Source organism: Schistocerca cancellata, chromosome 6 (genome assembly GCF_023864275.1).
Source record: "Schistocerca cancellata isolate TAMUIC-IGC-003103 chromosome 6, iqSchCanc2.1, whole genome shotgun sequence".
NCBI lineage: Eukaryota > Metazoa > Arthropoda > Insecta > Orthoptera > Acrididae > Schistocerca > Schistocerca cancellata.
Genome location: NC_064631.1, coordinates 669,042,773 through 669,062,322, shown reverse-complemented (window position 1 = coordinate 669,062,322; position 19,550 = coordinate 669,042,773). Strand labels below are relative to the sequence as shown.

Genomic DNA, 19,550 nt, shown 5'->3' with positions numbered 1-19,550 from the left:
TCAAATGGCTCTGAGCACTATGGGACTCAACATCTTAGGTCATAAGTCCCCTAGAACTTAGAACAACTTAAACCTAACTAACCTAAGGACATCACACACACCCATGCCCGAGGCAGGATTCGAACCTGCGACCGTAGTAGTCCCGCGGTTCCGGACTGCAGCGCCAGAACCGCTAGACCACCGCGGCCGGCTTACTTGCCACACTTAATAACCAAAATCCCTCGGAAAGTGCAGGGCAATGGTTTCGCTCGTACCTGATGTCTCGAAAGCAATGTGCCACGTCGGCAACTGTAAAGTCATAATGAAGACAGGTGGTAATATCAGACGTCTCCCAGGGTTCGGTATTGAGTAGTACATGCTTTTCATTGTATGCCAATGATGTGTCATGAATTTTGTCCTACTTTAAATGCCATATGTACGCAGATGTTGTCTTCTCTCTTGACCTGCAAAAGAAACGTGTAAAACAACTTTTACTTCCAATTATTCATCACAGCGATGTTACCCTGCGAGATATTTCTGAGGAAAGCTTAGTGCGCTTGGAACTCCATAGTAATCCTTGTGTTTGTTATATCTGTGATGTTTGAATCTCTGATCACACTTGACCATCATATGAGCAGCTATCCTACTTGCGTGCAGACAAGCGCAGATATTTCCTTACGCTCTGTCTTCTCTACTGTTCTATCAACGTACACCGACCACCATCTCACTTCTCGACCTTAACGCAGTTATCTGAACAACAGAGCAGAAGCACCGGTTTCCATCAGAGTAAAATCCTCTCTGCCCCACACCACCGTTCAGACACTTTCTCAAACTACTTCTAAGTAGCAGGAAACCTCCCTTATTACATTAGAGAATAAAATCTCCAGCTTTAAGAGATATTCAATGACGTATCTACTAAAACAACAACTATGATAAGCATTGTCCCTGTACGCATTTGTTACCTTTGTACATAATTCCGCAGCTCGTGGTCTCGCTTCCCGCGCCCGGGTTCCCGGGTTCGATTCCCGGCGGGGTCAGGGATTTTCTCTGCCTCGTGATGACTGGGTGTTGTGTGATGTCCTTAGGTTAGTTAGATTTAAGTAGTTCTAAGTCCTAGGGGACTGATGACCATATATGTTAAGTCCCATAGTGCCCAGAGCCATTTGAACCATTGTTTTGAACATACTTCCTTCCAACTAGATCTTCCCCATTTTACAGTAATCTTAGCTGGTGCAGTCTAATTAAATTTCATTTCACCAGAAATCACTATACAGAAAACATCTATTTGGTACAACTATAACTTATTTTTATACCTGCTACTATGATAATTGGTATTATTGTCGATATCACTGCCATTATTAATATTATTACTATCAGTGGTAGCAGGGGCATTCAGAATGAGACGTCCGATCGATTACGAAATTGAAACCACAGTGAAAATCCGATAAAGCTTTCCACAGATTTGTGGGGTAGTGTCTCTCATACGCCGATCGATGGTGTCACGTCTCTCTCTTCAGTTCTGACCGCACAGTTAGTACGTAAAAATGCCTAGAAAATAGTGTCTCCTGCCAAGTATGAATGCCTGGGAGAGATTTCGTTTGATTTAATGCAGCGCACACAACGAAACTGTCATGCATTTCCTTCTTCATGCCAATTCTCGGCCGCAAACTGATAGTGCTATGAGGACACCCCCACAGCGTTTTCGATGGGACGTGTTTGATTACCCACCATACACGCCGGACTTGGCTGCATTTGATTTTCATCTCTGCCACATGAACTTCTGACTATGAAAACAACGTTTTAGCACAGACAACAAACTGCGGATCAGAGTAGAGAACTGGCAGGAAGCGCAGGTGGCTGCTTTCTATGATCCAAATTCTCAACTTATGCCACCCACTACTGATGTAGTGCCCCTGTATATTATCCTAATCACTCTTGGCGTTTCGCTGATTCCCGTAAGAGTTGCAGGGATCACTGACCAGCCTCGCCTTAATTATATGTGTGTTGTCAGTACTGTCGGACATGTCCGAAAGAACAGACACCACAGATATAGGTCATTAGTCTTACTTTCGCCGCTGGTAGCTGAGTGGTCAGCGAGGCGGAATGTCGTACCTTTCGGCCCGGGTTCAGTTCTCGGCTGGGTCGGAGATTTTCTCCGCTCAGGGACTCGGTGTTGTGTTATCCTTGTCGTCATCATTCCATCCCCATCAACACGCAAGTCGCCGAAGTGGCGTCAACTCGAAAGACTTGCACCAGGCGAACGGTCTACCTGACGGGACGCCCTAGCCACACGGCATTTCCATTTCCATTGGTCTTAATTATATTGCGTTAGAGCTACCTACTAAATTAAAATAATAATTTCTCAACAGAAAAAAGTTTACTTGTAATTTACCATGTTTATAGTTTATGTCCTTATAGAAAGGACAGCTAGACACATAATGTAAGAATATAGGCTCTACAGGTAAGATACTGGGTTAATTAAGCCACTTAATGTGAATACTTCCTATCGTGATAACAAAAAAAAAAATTCTTCCCGTCGTCCTTTATATCGCCAGTCAAGAAATAAATGCCAAACTAAAGAAGTAAATTATCGAATTACAATTTTATTGGTTAAAATATAATGACTAGCAAAATGTTGATAAAAACTTTACTTGCTAAGAGTTGATCCGCCTCCATATTAATTATATTTCGCATTGAAATAACAGCAATTAGTACCCAGTGGCAAACCTTATCAGCCCGAATAGGTACGTTGAACAGTTATCCGTTGTTACTGCCGTATGTAAATAGGCTGTCCAGCTTTACAGATTTCCGAGGACATAAAGTAGTAATTGTCGTAGGAAACTAATCATTGGGAAGATATACACTACACATCCAAATCTGTCTCGTCTGTGTGGCAGAATTCCTATTTGATTATCATAGAAACAAAGTGCTTCAAGAATCGCTAAAGAAAATCTCAACTTATTTATGAATAATACACTTCATTCTGGGCAAGGATTCAATTAATGTATATTTGACATAGTTTTAGGTTCTTGATTACGTACTCACCTCCCTGAATAAAGTAGTATACTCAGAAAATGGTGGGCCGTTTCAGCCGCTGATTACTTCTAAGGCATCATCATAATGAAAGAAAGAATGAGGGTTTTCACTGCGCTGTTGCTGAACACAAAAATGTGTACGAATATCATGGGTTAAAAAAAAATTCTCTTCACAATCCCATTTTGTGAAGGCACTCATGACGGTTGATTTTAAATTGTTCGGTAGGAGTTAACCCAGCTGCCATACAGCTGTTCGAGAGACTTTTACAATTTGCGGGCAATGTATTTCATCTCCAGTCTCCACCATAATTAAATGGCCACGGGGTTTTATTTACATCTAACAATTACAATTCAAGACACAACATATATCGCGGAGGAATGGTGCCAAAGGGATACGAATGTGTTTCAATTATAAACATAAAACTATCCTCAAACGCAACGATAGGTTAACTCATTAAAAAGCCAAAACATTGGAAACAGTATCACCTCTGTCAACGCAAGGATTGCCACGAAAACAACGCCTTCGAACCTATCCTATTCATTGTAGGCAGTCTAGTGTCTTAGACATCACTACGCAGAACGGTGTCTTTTGCTGCGATAATTAAAGCGATACTTATCACCATCAGTATTAAACGCTCCTCACAACCTAATTTTGACGCAGTTCTTAACCCTTGCCTATCCTGTAAGAGCCTCTTAATCTCTCCATAAATAAAGTAACGTAGATCCTGTTGAAGCTGTTACTTCAGTGAAGCCATCCTACGACACCACCCCATGACTGCCTCCCCCCTTCCCCCCACACATATTTCCCTCCGTCACTGCCAAATCAGCTATCACTTGATGTTTCATGGTGTGTCCTATTAGGCGAAGCATTCCCTTCATCAAGTTCTTCCCTCATTTCCTCTGTTCTCCAATTTCATTCAGTTCTCCGTATTATTTATTCCATATACCCATTTCCAGCATTCCTCTGCATCACCACAATCCAAAAGCTTCTATTCTCTTGTTGTCTGAACTCTTTGTAGTCCACGTTTTACCTTCGTACAATGCCAAAAGCAAGGATAATAATTTCAGATAAGACTTCCTAAGACTGACGTTTAGATTCAATGTTATGAATCATATTTTTTTCGGGAATGCTTTGCTTGATACTGTCACTCAGCATTTTGTATCTGCTCGACTTCAACTATCGTCATTTATTTTGCAGCTGAAATGTTTGTATTTACACACACACACACACACACACACACACACAATCTTCGTCGCGACGACGTATTCAAACATCTACATAGTTACAGAAACCAAGGGTGCACAGCTTGATCAGAATCGGATACTGTAAATTATAATTATCAAAATATCGAGTACCAAAATGGAATGACCAATCCGGCAAAATGCCCATAGACCCACCTGCCTGAAGGCAAAAGAATCATACATTAACTTCAATGCTCCATTAACTTACTGATGCCCGGAATGTGCTGATTCTGCACCTGTATTTTCAGCTAATGAGTTTACTAGCAATTGGAACGGCTTCCCCTTAATTTACATAACTAGAGAATTAGAAAATTCCCTTCAACTTCAAAATTGAATTATCAGTCCACTTAGAGGGAAAAAACATGATGGTGCTTCCTCACCCACACTCTTATTGTAAAATTCACATACACAAACATCCATCTGTGGAAACTCTATTGCAGTACGAACTTCTTCGTATTAGGATGTATACTATAAATTTTGTTCAAAGAACTTTTATTTACAGGCGCAGTTGCGTTTTCAGTTATATATTACTGGTTCAACCTTGTCAGACCGTCACTTTCGCATCAATGTGTGGCACAGTCGTCTTCACATTGTCTAGCAGCCTGGAACGTCAGAAAGAGGCTACGACTACTGTCTTGCACATTGATCCGAAAATGGCCTTTATCATAACTGAAACAATTTATGTAAAAAATAAGTAAAATTGAAATTTCCAGAAACAATAAAAGCTTAAAAGTGGAACCAGGACTCTAACCCGGCGTGTCTGATACAGGTCTACCAAGGCGAGACCTGCGAACTATTTTCAGAGCTTCAGTTATGTGCTTACCTCACTCTCGAAACGGTTTATTCGTCTCGATGTATTTTGCCATTGAGAGCTGTTACCTCATACGAATTTGATAAGCAAAATAAATCTATGTCAAATTAAATATTTCTCACCAGATTTTCGTTTGGCTCTGTACGAATTTTCAGTCCAGTTTTTCAGGCTGTTGTCCGTTCCACACTTTGAAGGGGGCTTAGTTATTCTCGAAAGCAGAAAGCGAATAACGACAATGGTAAAACAAAGTACTTTCACGATGAAATGCTGGTGCTATACATGCGGAAATTAGTTTCAGCTTTGTGACTGCCTTCATAACTCCCTTTTAGAAAGATCCCGACTGAAAAATGTTACGGAAAAAAATTACCAGACGTGAAATAAAGTTTCAAAGGACTCGAAATAAGTATTGTAGGGTCATCCCTGTTCAGTATATAGGTTATAAATTGCATCGTGACAACGAAGGATCTCCTTGATGTCGTTTGCGGGTGATGCTGTGCTGTATTTCAAAGTTACAATACCAGAAAACTGCGCCAAAGAGCACAAAGACTTGCGTAGGATCGCAGGTTGGTGCAGGGACGGCCATTGAACCCTTGACGTCTTGAAATGTAACGCATCATACAGAAGTAAGGAGTAAAGCCTCATTGCTCTTCAATTACAATATTGGCTACCAAGCAATAGTAGCAGCAATAACCATAAAATATCTGGGAGTATATGTTGTTCGAGTTACAAAGAGGAAGAACAACAGAAAAAGTTTGTCGAAATAGTTGATGCCACACAGATCCCTCGGATAATTCCTAAGAAATAGTAATTCTTCCGTGACATAAGAACCTTTAGAAAAGATTCGTTCGACCTTACCAGACAGGATTAATAGGAGAGAGAGAGAAGATCGAAAGAAGAGTAACGCGTTCTGTCGAAGGATCGTTAGACAGAAGGGAAAGAGTTACGAAAGTACCCATCGAACACTACTGAACGGAACAATTATCAATCTTGGAGATGGTTACTGTATACATTTTCGAGATTTGCCATTCAAGACGAGCGATTATTCTGCAGCTCAGACACAAGTGTTTCGTACAGCTTTCATAGAAGCAGATTCAGACTACACTCCTGGAAATGGAAAAAAGAACACATTGACACCGGTGTGTCAGACCCACCATACTTGCTCCGGACACTGCGAGAGGGCTGTACAAGCAATGATCACACGCACGGCACAGCGGACACACCAGGAACCGCGGTGTTGGCCGTCGAATGGCGCTAGCTCCGCAGCATTTGTGCACCGCCGCCGACAGTGTCAGCCAGTTTGCCGTTGTATACGGAGCTCCATCGCAGTCTTTAACACTGGTAGCATGCCGCGACAGCGTGGACGTGAACCGTATGTGCAGTTGACGGACTTTGAGCGAGGGCGTATAGTGGGCATGCGGGAGGCCGGGTGGACGTACCGCCGAATTGCTCAACACGTGGGGCGTGAGGTCTCCACAGTACATCGATGTTGTCGCCAGTGGTCGGCGGAAGGTGCACGTGCCCGTCGACCTGGGACCGGACCGTAGCGACGCACGGATGCACGCCAACACCGTAGGATCCTACGAAGTGCCGTAGGGGACCGCACCGCCACTTCCCAGCAAATTAGGGACACTGTTGCTCCTGGGGTATCGGCGAGGACCATTCGCAACCGTCTCCATGAAGCTGGGCTACGGTCCCGCACACCGTTAGGCCGTCTTCCGCTCACGCCCCAACATCGTGCAGCCCGCCTCCAGTGGTGTCGCGACAGGCGTGAATGGAGGGACGAATGGAGACGTGTCGTCTTCAGCGATGAGAGTCGCTTCTGCCTTGGTGCCAATGATGGTCGTATGCGTGTTTGGCACCGTGCAGGTGAGCGCCACAATCAGGACTGCATACGACCGAGGCACACAGGGCCAACACCCGGCATCATGGTGTGGGGAGCGATCTCCTACACTGGCCGTACACCACTGGTGATCGTCGAGGGGACACTGAATAGTGCACGGTACATCCAAACCGTCATCGAACCCATCGTTCTACCATTCCTAGACCGGCAAGGGAACTTGCTGTTCCAACAGGACAATGCACGTCCGCATGTATCCCGTGCCACCAAACGTGCTCTAGAAGGTGTAAGTCAACTACCCTGGCCAGCAAGATCTCCGGATCTGTCCCCCATTGAGCATGTTTGGGACTGGATGAAGCGTCGTCTCACGCGGTCTGCACGTCCAGCACGAACGCTGGTCCAACTGAGGCGCCAGGTGGAAATGGCGTGGCAAGCCGTTCCACAGGACTACATCCAGCATCTCTACGATCGTCTCCATGGGAGAATAGCAGCCTGCATTGTTTGAAAGGTGGATATACACTGTACTAGTGCCGACATTGTGCATGCTCTGTTGCCTGTGTCTATGTGCCTGTGGTTCTGTCAGTGTGATCATGTGATGTATCTGACCCCAGGAATGTGTCAATAAAGTTTCCCCTTCCTGGGACAATGAATTCACGGTGTTCGTATTTCAATTTCCAGGAGTGTATTTATCGATCGTTCCACTCTCGAATACTACGTGGGAAAAATGAATACCTAAATCTGTCGGTGCGAGCTGTGATTATTGTAATTTTACCAAAGTGACTATGTTTCCATTTGTAGGTGGGAATCAAAAAATATTTTCGCCACAGAGGAGGAAGTTTGCGATTGAAATTTTGTGAAAAGCTCTCGCATCAAGCAAAAACGCCTTTGTTCTAATGTCTGATAGCCCGACTCACTATATCAGGAATACGAATTTTCAAATTTTTACATCTACATTTATACTCCGCAAGCAAACCAGGTGTGTGGCGGAGGGCACTTTACATGCCACTGTCATTACCTCCCAGTTCTGTTCCAGTCGCGTATGGTTCGCGGGAAGAACGACTTTCTGAAAGTCTCCGTGCGCGCTCGAATCTCTCTTATTTTACATTCGTCATCTCCTCGGGAGGTATAAGTAGGGGGAGCCATATATTCGATACCTCATCCAAAAACGCACCCTCTCGAAACCTGGCGAGCAAGCTACACCGCGATGCAGAGCGCCTCTCTTGCAGAGCCTGCCACTTGAGTTTGCTAAACATCTCGGTAACGCTACCACGGTTACCAAATAACCCTGTGACGAAACGCGCCGCTCTTTTTTGGATCTTCTCTATCTCTTCCGTCAACCAGATCTGGTACGGATCCCACTCTGATGAGCAACACTCAAGTATAGATCGAACGAGTGATTTGTAAGCCACCTCCTTTGTTGATGCACTGCATTTTCTAAGGACTCTCCCAATGAATCTCAACCTGGTACCCGCCTTACCAACAATTAATTTTATATGATCATTCCACTTTAAATCGTTCCGCACGCATACTCCCAGATATTTTACAGAAGTAACTGCTACCAGTGTTTGTTCAGCTATCATGTAAGCATACAATAAAGGATATTTCTTTCTATGTATTCGCAATACATTACATTTGTCTATGTTAAGGGTCAGTTGCCACTCGGTGCACTAAGTGCCAATCCGCTGCAGATCTTCCTGCATTTTGCTAAAATTTTTAATGCTGTAACTTCTCTGTATATTACAGCATCATCCGCGAAAAGCCGCATGGAACTTCCGACGCTATCTACTAGGTCATTTATATATATTGTGAAAAGTAATGGTCCCATAACACTCCCCTGTGGCACGCCAGAGGTTACTTTAACGTCTGTAGACATCTCTCCATTGATAACAACATGCTGTGTTCTGTTTACTAAAAATTCTTCAATCCAGCCACACAGCTGGTCTGACATTCCGTAGGCTCTTACTTTGTTTATCAGGCGACAGTGCGGAACTGTGTCGAACGCCTTCCGGAAGTCAAGCAAAATAGCATCTACCTGGAGCCTGTGTCTAATATTTTCTGGATCTCATGAACAAATAAAGCGAGTTGGGTCTCACACGATCGCTGTTTCCGGAATCCATGTTGATTTCTACAGAGTAGATTAGGGTTTCCAAAATCGACATGATACTCGAGCAAAAAACATGTTGTAAAATTCTACAAGAGATCGATGTCAGAGATATAGGTCTATAGTTTTGCGCATCTGCTCGACGACTGTTCTTGAAGACTGGGACTACCTGTGCTCTTTTCCAATCACTTGGAACATTCCGCTCCTCTAGAGACTTGCGGTACGGTATTTCGTGATAATATAAAAGGAGACGCCATCCTTTAAACTTGCGCGTTGTCCTTCAAATGCTTCAAATGGCTCTGAGCACTATGGGATTTAACATCTGTGGTCATCAGTCCCCTAGAACTTAGAACTACTTAAACCTAACTAACCTAAGGACATCACACACATCCATGGCCGAGGCAGGATTCGAACCTGTGACCGTAGCGGTCACGTGGTTCCTGACTGAAGCGCCTAGAACCGCTCGGCCACACCGGCCGGCCGTTGTTCTTCGTCAGTCATGGTAAGGACATGCAGCAATACTCCACAAGACGACGAACAAAGTGCAGACATTATCTTTCTACGGGTCTTACCAATAAATATCAGTCTTTGATACGCTATCCGCACAACATTTACCCTGTGATGATTCCAGTTGTTCCTAAACGTAAATCCTAGGTATTTAGCGTAATCCATATCATTTAAGTTTGTGTTATTAATATGTAACTGAAATCTACGGAAATAGTACCCAAGAGGGGGGGGGGGGGGTGGGTGGGATCTCACTGCATTCATCAACATTGTCCGTCTGCGCAGTAAGATGATGTCTCTCATCTAAGTAATTCTGTATTTCATTCTGATCTTCTGAACGTTTTTCTAGACGGTGGACCACAGCTTCCATCTGCTAACCGCCACTCGGCGTAGCCGCGAGGTCTCAGGCGTCTTGCCACGGTTCGCGCAGCTTTCTCCGTCGGATGTTCGAGTCTTCCCTCAGACATGATTGTGTGTGTTGTCTTTAGCGTAAGCCTTAGTTAGTTTAAGTTACACTAAGTAGTGTGTGAGGCTAGGAACCGTAGTAGTTTGGTCCCATAGATCTTACCATAAATTTCCAATTTCCATCTGATAACTTTGTCGGCGGTCATGTCAGTTTTTATCAGAAATCGTTTATATTGATTAAGGACCGCAGATGGCCTATAACACTTCGAATGGGAACCTAAGATATAAATTAAGTTTCACCCGGTCTCTGCCCCTTAATTACCTCAAACTGTGACCTCCCTGATAGGAAGTCACGGATCTAGTGGCGCAATTGACAAGATGACCGTCAGTAATGTTAGTCCAGGATTTTGATGATCGAGTATGTTGTAGATGGACCTGTGCTGAGTCACTAATTTAGTGGATTTTCGTCCTAAGGTCCCTAGTTTAAAAGAAAATCGATGATGAAGTTTTTGCGCACCTTGTCTACCTGTAACGCTGGTCACGTTCCGACCACTCGCTAAGGTTCACGGCTGTCTTTCAGCCGGTACGGGAGTAAATCGTGCCTGAGCACTTCCTCCTTTCCTTCAGTTTCATCCTGAAGAATATTATTACATGGTAAATGTCATGCGAAATTATTGAAAAATAATAATTTTTGACGTTGTTATTTTCTAAATAAATCAATCATTACGGTAAACGTTCTTCAAATGTGTGCGCCGTTTGTGGTTCGTAGTTAATATTCCAAACATTTGGACAACTTTCAATTGATTCGGGGTAGGACAAACACGGCAGGCATGACAGAAAAGCGTGCACCTAGACCGTAAAACATATCTCACCCAAATGTACCCCACTTTGACAAATCGGTGATGTTTGTTTTTACAAACAGGAGAAAATTCTAACTGCTCACAACTTGCTCAAGACTAATGGAGGTGTTAATTCTAGTGAAGATTATATAAAAAGATATTCTTTGTTTCAGCCTAAGTTGACTGTATCTACTTTCGCAGTAATCATCAAATACGTGTGACTCGCATCGGAATTGACCGAAGAAAGAACACACTCTTTGAATTCAAACGAACTGTGTTTTCTGGTATCGAGTCTGAAACATCCATGTGCCTCAAAGGCAGCAGTTTTACTTCTACGGCAGATACCATTCGGAATTCTGTTCTAGCACGGCAAACAGTAGCGCCTAAGATGATCCTGCAAAATAATTTATAACAAACGGATTAAACATTTGAAGAACGTTTGCCGCAATGACTGAGTTATTAATGATATTACTACGCCGAAAATACTTCTTTTCAATAATATAGCATTTTGCTATTTAATAATATTCTGTACCATGAAAAGGAGAAAAAGGAAGTACACGGGCAGGATCTGAACCTATACCGCCAGCACGACAGCCAGGAATCTTAACAACTGCCTTTCTTCCGCGTTAGTAAAAACTGCATAATGCCACAGGTACAGAAGGTACGTATTAAACTTAAACATTGATTTCTTCGGAAAATATGGGCCGACGTACGAAGAGCCACTAGCCAGGTGCTGAAGACGGGTATCTCTAAAACATACTTAAGACTCTTCAAAATGCATGATTAACAGGTCTGATTGTCTCCTTGTGAGGCGATACTCCGTAGCATGCCATTTGTTTAGAGACGCTGTGTCAGAAGCAGTCAGGACGTCTAGAAAAATTGAATCAACTTGAGATCCCCTGTCTATAGCACAGATGTCTTCGTTTGATTAAAGAGACAGCTGTGTTCCTCGAGAACCGTATTTTCTTAACCCATGTGACTGTGAATGAATAGATCGTTTTCTTCAAGGTATTCCCTAAAGCTGGAACAATATATGTGGTCCAAAGTCCTACTACAAACTGATGTTAATGATGTGGGTCTATAACTCAGCGGGTTACTTCTATTCCCCCTCTTTTGTAGCGCTGGGAGCGAGATGTTGAATATGATTGCTAAAAATGGAGTAAAAAATCGTTATGGCTCTGAGCACTATGGTACTTTACATCTGAGACCATCAGTCAGCTACAACTTAGAACTACTTAAACCTAACTAACCTCAGGACATCACACACATCCATTCCCGAGGCAGGATTCGAACCTGCTACGGTAGCAGTCGCGTGGTTCGGGACTGAAGCATCTAGAACAGCACGGCCACACCGGCCAGCTAAAAATGGAGTAGTTCCATCAGCATATTCAGATACACTCTGGACCAGAACTTAAGTTGCTTCGATCTGATTACTACCCTTTGTATATATATCTCTTAAGTCCCAAAAACGTTAAGTTCGAGGGTTTGCAGCGACATAGTGACACCTTTCCACATTCGAGAACGGAATAGTAAAGCACGGATATGATGGTAGTACCAGAAAAGCTTTTGTCACGGAAGGTGACTTTTTGGATTATGGTTGCTGGTGTGGTAAGTAATCATGTGACTACAAGCTACTGCGTTCAGTGCCGCCAGATGACTCCAAATCTTTCATTCACGCCAAATACGTTGTCACAGACCTCTTACATGAATGGTCTGGCACGTACGTCGTTTCAGAACTCCATTACCACTTATGAGTTTTACCAGACTCGAATAGGGGCTTAATGAGTATAAGCGTACTACGTCTGTACTCACACTGTCTTGTATATTCCTGTAATAGCCAAAAAAAAGGGACGCCGTAAAAAGCTGCAAGGAGAAAAGAAAAAGGCTTTTGGTAAATTATACCTAAGGCACGCTACAAAGACAACTAGAGCGACAACTGATGGTATCCGAAGGAAATAAATTTCCATTAACTGAAACATAATTACGTCGCATGTGTCACTAATTCGTTACGGCACACAGATGCAGTCCTTACTCAGATCTAAATAACGCAAATTTTTAATGAGAACACAATTTTCCCTTCAGTTATAATTTACTTTTACGGCATTGCGCTGAGAATGCGTACGCTCATACGTATGTTGGCATTCTCGGCAACTACCATGACGTTTTCCATACCATGTTTCATTGCCTCCGTGGCTCTCTTATCCGAGACTGACAGATCTACCAATTTTGCCAGCTTGTAGAGTCAATACTTCATCGAGACACAAACACAATAACGTAACAACCAGACTCTCCTTTATATGTTGATTCGACAAACTGTATGACAAGCTGTCTCCACATCGACTGAGAACTCGAAGTAAAGAAAGAAAGAGATTAGCGTTCCGACGATAACTTAGTCATGAGACACGCAGCGTAAGCTGTAAGACAAGAAGGAGGATTAAGGAAGCAGCTATGGACAGTCAAAGAAGCTATTTAATCTGTTACCTGAAACTGTACGCGAATTTCACAGAAAAATCTCACCCTATAGCTGATAAATTTAACGCCACTCGTGCTGATGCGAGTCAGTGTGTTTGTCGTAGCGTCACGTCTGTCTAGATTACGTGCATTACTTTAAATTATGCCCAGGCGCTCTCACGGAGCTAGAACTAATTTACTGCGTTGAGGAATGGCGCATATCTCTGAAATGGATTTCTTTTCATTGTTCTTTTTCTTGATATGAATACAGGTCAATGAAAAGTATACTGTCAATTGAATAAGTACGAACAGCTGTGCTGGATGCGTGAACGTGATTTGCTCTCGGGATGTTTTTATTTCTGTGAATATCAGCATACTTCATTATATTGTGGATATTGGTCTAGATAACTAATGAGAAGTTCTCAAGTTCAAATGGTTCAAATGGCTCTGAGCACTATGGGACTTAACATCTATGGTCATCAGTCCCCTAGAACACAGAACTACTTAAACGTAACTAACCTAAGGACATCACACAACACCCAGTCATCACTAGGCAGAGAAAATCCCTGACCACGCCGGGAATCGAACCCGGGAACCCGCGCGTGCGAAGCGAGAACGCTACCGCACGACCACGAGCTGCGGACTCTCAAGTTCAGAAGAAAAAGTTTAGATCATTAGTGTATCCGCCGTGGCTGTACCTCAGGATTGTTTTCGTGCAGGTTTCACCTTGTGCTTACTTTTCGCGCTATCAAATTCGAAGGCTCCGTAGAAGCCGCTGTGGATGCGTCTTCAACTTTCTCCAAGGTGTTGGTAGAGGTTGTCGTCATATGACGACTAATGCTTCTCGAGATTTTAGCCGCTACTATTCTGAGGGTGTCTACGAGTTTTCGGGAATCACATTGTCTCGTCCTGATTGCTGTAGATGTTTGTAGGATGTCGATCAGTAAATTTCCGAGAACGATTTGCCACAATCGATAGCAGTTAATGGAGGTTTTCACATTGCCGAGGGTTCCTGTAAGTTATGAAGAGTTAGCATCGGCGCCTAAATGAAAGTCAGTTATAAAACTCTGCATGCTGTATGCAGAGTCGAACTTAAATACTACGTTAGAGCCAGAAGAGGTAACGTAGTTTAAAATAATGATTGAAATCAATATCGGTCGAACTGTGTGATTATATTACTCATTGTTTTCCAAATCTGGCGGTGGATAGAGAGATTGCCCCGACAATTACCAATGTTCCTGAATTCAGCAACCCAACGAACAAGTCATATTAGCATCCTATAGAACACTGGGGTAACAGTATTGAAGGGACATAGGTAGTATAATGCTCTTCCCGCTACTCTTGTCGACTTTCAGACTCATAGCCTACACTTTTTCTTCAGCAACTACCCAAGTTTTCTCTTCGAGGCTCACTGCTTCACGTTGTAGTACTCCCACCAACGCATACTCACCATTTCCGGAATTAGAACCTGCGGCCTTAGTTTGGGAGCCACAACCGCTGACCTCTGAACCACGAAAGTGGATATTTGAGCGATTCCAGAACTGAATGTTAGAAGAAGTGTTCTGTAGAGTAAAGTAGATACGAACATACTCCAAGGGTAGGTAGCATTCCTTTATGCATTACATGTAAAATGGTGAACTATATTTTTTATTTCCGTCTCTTAAGAAAGTACTTACTCAAAATTTTATCGTGATTGTCGTCTGGAGATAGCTGTTTACTGTCTGTATGTACCAACAAATTTACATATGTATGTTACGCCTTAACGCATTGTTCCGTTAGAGATTTACATGAAGAGTCTCGCTAACAAAGACCATAATGCCCGACTGACTGATTTTTGCGCTTATCCATGTTTTTACCCGAATACTGATTGTACTCGCTGATATTCAATTTTCAAATTACCTACCTTACGTTGCCTTAAAATTCTATTATTACTTTCCGAAGTCTCTACAAAAACAAATAACGCTTGGCGTGATGGTCAAGTCCAAACTATTGAGAGAGTTTGGGTTTAGCGAATATCATCCATCTTCATTGTAATGTCTTGATTAACATCCTGTAACAATGGCTTACGTAGGAGTAGCAACAACACATGTTCTACAAATTATTTTATCTCGTCGGAGCGCTGCAGATTCATTTGGATTAATGGTACATAGCGTTTACAGTCCTTTGTGGGAGTGTTACATACGTTTCTATTTATGCTTTCTCTAAAACGATTCTCGTGTGCAGTATATTTTCAAACTCCACTTACCAGTGAACAGCAAGGGAAGAATGTTACTGAGTTGTGGTTTTAATTAGTGCGACGTTATGTAATGGAGGTATCATTTCCATGTTGTAGTAGAACTGGCGTAAGACACGGGATCCATTGGGAGGGAGGCAGTAATTTACACATTTATAACTAATTAACTGATGCATAGGAGGCAAACTTAATGCAGGCAATGAATGGACGAAGAAACCGTGTAATGTGGCACGTGAGAGCGATATCTGTCTCTATGTCAACAATGAAAACTGTTAAAATGTATGTAAGATGATTCTGAAAATGGTAATTATCAGCTTCACTCTAAATTACAACAGATGCAGAAGTGTGCAACGTTTAATTTGTGTCTTCTTATAGCACGGGAATGGTAAGTTCTCGTTACATGAGTTGCCATGTAAATCATTTACTTCTTTGAGTTTTCTAAATGAGGAATGAATTAGAACGAAAAATTTCAAAATTCTAATTACCGTTATCTTGGTTTCATTGGTACTGCATGTCCGTGCAGTAAGTGTTTTATAAGTATGATTGTAGATCTACAGCAATTACGAGTACCAGATAAAATATACTAAGTTCATGGGACCTGTGAACGAATTCGACGAACTGTTCAGAATTACGTTACTCAAGAGGCTACTTTAACTGCTTGCATGTTTAAGCACAATGTTAGTCACGTACTTCAGGCGTTAGCAGTGTCACGTTGCTAGTAATGTATCGGCAGTAGTTTTCGACAGTATTACACGTATCTTTCAAATAAATTAGTAATAGTGTGCAATAACTTCTCACAGCTTTTGCGTCGTGATTAACTTACCATCGAGGCAGGTGTGAAGTGCGAAGACAGCGATGAACACGAATACCAGCCGTGTCATTCTTCCTGGCTCTTGTTCCCTCTCGACTGTCTACAAATCCTCTGCTGTAATATACACACAATCACTCTCCATGTTACTTTAAAAATTATCGACAAAACTGCGTTCCGTTTGAGACACACGCAAGCACGGCTGTTATCTGCTGTTAGCGATTCCTTCGCAGACTGCTTCGCAATTATCAGATAGGGTAAACGAATATCTCAGTCTAGTTCGGGGCTACACTCTATTTTTGCACGTGGTAACGCGATCGCGGTCACCATGCTAGTGTGCAGTGCTCCAGGTCCGTGAGTTTATGACGTTACATGTCTAACCTCTGTCGAGCGCCCCACCTTGGTGAGCCGGGTGCAGAAGCGCAACTGAGGCGCCGGTGGATTCCCGCTGGTCGCCAACTGGCCGGCGCATGCGCAGTGGCTGGGGGATCCCAGGCGCGAGAACGCAGTGGATCCTCACGCCTCGCAGCGACAAGCGCAGGCGGGAATCCCTGGGCCCGGATTGTTGCTGTAACCACGGCAGGGAAAACGCTGTAATATCATTCAAGTACTCTTAAGGGGTGGGTTACTGTCTTTGGCCGGTAAAAAGCATTTTATTCGAGGTTTTTTCTGCTCTGGTTGTGTTTTAAATATAAATGTCAAATTTGGTCAAAATGTTTATTGATATTTCCTCTACAAACTGGAATTTTTTCGACCAGAAATGGCGAAGAGCAAAGGCGGAAGTGCCGTCGGATCGAAACAAAGTTCCGATGTAGACCTCCACGCGCGATATGCCACAGGTCAGCCGGCTAACATTAGCGAAGTCTATAAGATTCTTTAGGAGTTGTACCTCGCTTAAGTTATTTGGACCTGTAAATAATTAGATAAAAAATATATATACTTTTGTATGTAAATATGATTATTTATATTATTTTGGTTTTTTTATAATTTTTTTGAACTGAATTGAGATGGATGGAGATATTTCAAAAAATCAGTGAATATATTTAAACCATGATAAGGTGGCATCGGACATATACTTTGAGAATTTCGTCGCCGTAAGAAGGAGGTTCGTCGGCCACGTTATTTCTGAGCTAAAATCAGATAGATACTGAAAATACATATAATGTTGAAATTTTAGGATCATGGATGAAACAAATAATGAAATCACAATAGCGTTAATCATAACTATAATTACTGACGTGCACTATGCTACTTACATTGGGAATACAATATTAATCACTAGTGATATGTTGATTATCCGATCGTAGGTATCTCGTCCGTGCGCAGTGGAAATTTCCGTTTATAATTACTAGTATGCGCGAGTATGCGACTTGCAGTACGCAGTGATTTTTTAGAAAATTAAAGAGTTTAGATTAGAGCGGCCAGTCAAACGCGCGAGGCTCTCCCTCGACTCCTTTCCAGAACAGATAACAGAAGAAGTAATTAACAAAAGACTAGACTTCCTTTCTGTGTCTCACCAGCGATCACACGCGACCGCGCACAAGACAACTTGCATTGACTTTCATGCTTTATTAAACAGGGTTGTCTGATTACAAAAAAGTAGATTTACATGCTATGGCTAAAAATCTGCCTTTAAAGACCCTAGGAAACAAAATGGCGGCCATTTTAAAACAATTAGGGATTTTTTGGTCAATTTTTCGACTTCTTCGGCCAAGTAAAAATATTTATAGTTCATGGATCGGAGTAAAAGTGGTACAACTACTAGACAATTTAGTTAGCTTCGTCGGAAACAAAGAATCGTGCCAATCGGTTCAGCAGATTCGAAGTTACCATACCGCGCGATAAAAAGAAAGTCATTCCGAGAAAAACGCGTTTGAAGTTTTGACTACATGTAAATGCAATATTATGCAATTTACGTTCAATCTGCTATTCCTGGTCCATACACTAGTCCTTCCTCTCCCTCATAGATGGCGTTATGCTCGATCTGGGCCATCCTGCGCTGCTCCAGAGCCGCTCGTACGGCCGGTGACAAGCGGTTTTCGGCCGCTCGAATCCGGTAGTCAATCGAATGCTAGGCGAACTGCGTCGAATAGAATCCCAGGGTGACGTCCATCGTTGTCAAAGTCTTCAGAATTGCTGAATACTCTTCGTTGAAGCTGCTCACTGCCAGGAAAGTCGCTATCTCCACAGTCTTCGCACCAGAATGCAAATGCTTGGGGGCTAACTGCCAAACACACGCGTTGAAACTTTCATTTGAATTTTGTGTGTTTCCTCCCAAGCACCGGTACAATAACACGTCCTTCGAAAGCAAAAACTGGTCCGTGAAAAAGGCTGATTTCAGGCAGGTGCATTGTTTTGTTCAGCTGCGAATAACAAACATTTCCGTTCCGTATTCGGAAAATTCAGTGGTGGATTCTAAACACTTTTATGGATCCAAAAATGCAATTTTAAAATAATCGATTTTCTGAACCAAAAGATTGTAAACCTCCCCTTAACATAGTACCGTCGCATAATCTGAAGCTCTTCCTCCAATGCACGTTCGGAGTGTCGAAGGATGAATGGTCAACACTGAGGGACGCGAGAGCAACGTCCATCCGAAGCAAAGTTTCTAGTGGACATGGACTCTAAAAGGCATCGTTCTTGTGAAACACAACTAACTGCACACCTAGAAAATGAAAACCTAACACCATGAATTCGTCGCCCCAGCAGGAGGAGATTTTATTGACACATCCCTGAGGACGTATACACGTATCACACAGACAGAGCCATACGAAGACGAGTACAATCAAACGAGTGTCCACAATGTACCATGTACAAGCTCTTTTTGAAACAATGCAGACTGCAATACTCCCATGGAGACGATAGTCTCAGTGCTGAATGTAGTCTTGTGCAATGGACTGCCATGCAGTTTCCACCTGGCGCCTCAGATGGGCGTGAAGACTGCGCAAGATGATGTTTCATCCGATCCCAAACACGCTCAACGGGGGACAGATCTGGCGATCGAGGTTTCCAGGGTAATTGACATACGAGGTGTGGCTAGAAAAAAACCGAACTAGTACTGGTGAAACAATAAAACGAATGCAATAAGGCTGAAAGTCGCGTGGCCTGTCACGTGACTCTCGCTCCGCCTACTGCTCGAATTTCATCTGCCTCCTGCACTCAGTCTGTCCGTGGCGTCTGTTTCAAGTAGTTGACGTTTTGTCTGTGCGTAGGAAAATGTTGAGTGTACAGAAAGAACAGCGTGTTAACATCAAATTTTGTTTCAAACTAGGAAAATCTGTAAGTGAAACGTTTGTAATGTTACA

At 42.8% G+C, this 19,550-nt stretch overlaps 1 protein-coding gene across 1 annotated transcript in view; it reads right to left on the bottom strand.

The window, feature by feature from the left end:
* LOC126191119 (uncharacterized) overlaps window positions 1-16,629 on the bottom strand; it is an 885,930-nt gene extending 869,301 nt beyond the window's left edge. Inside the window, exon 1 of the mRNA XM_049931861.1 lies at window positions 16,261-16,629. Within this exon, the coding sequence (XP_049787818.1) occupies window positions 16,261-16,318 (58 nt within the window). The 5' untranslated portion in view covers window positions 16,319-16,629. The remainder of the gene's footprint in view (window positions 1-16,260) is intronic.
* Between the last annotated feature and the right edge of the window lie 2,921 nt (window positions 16,630-19,550).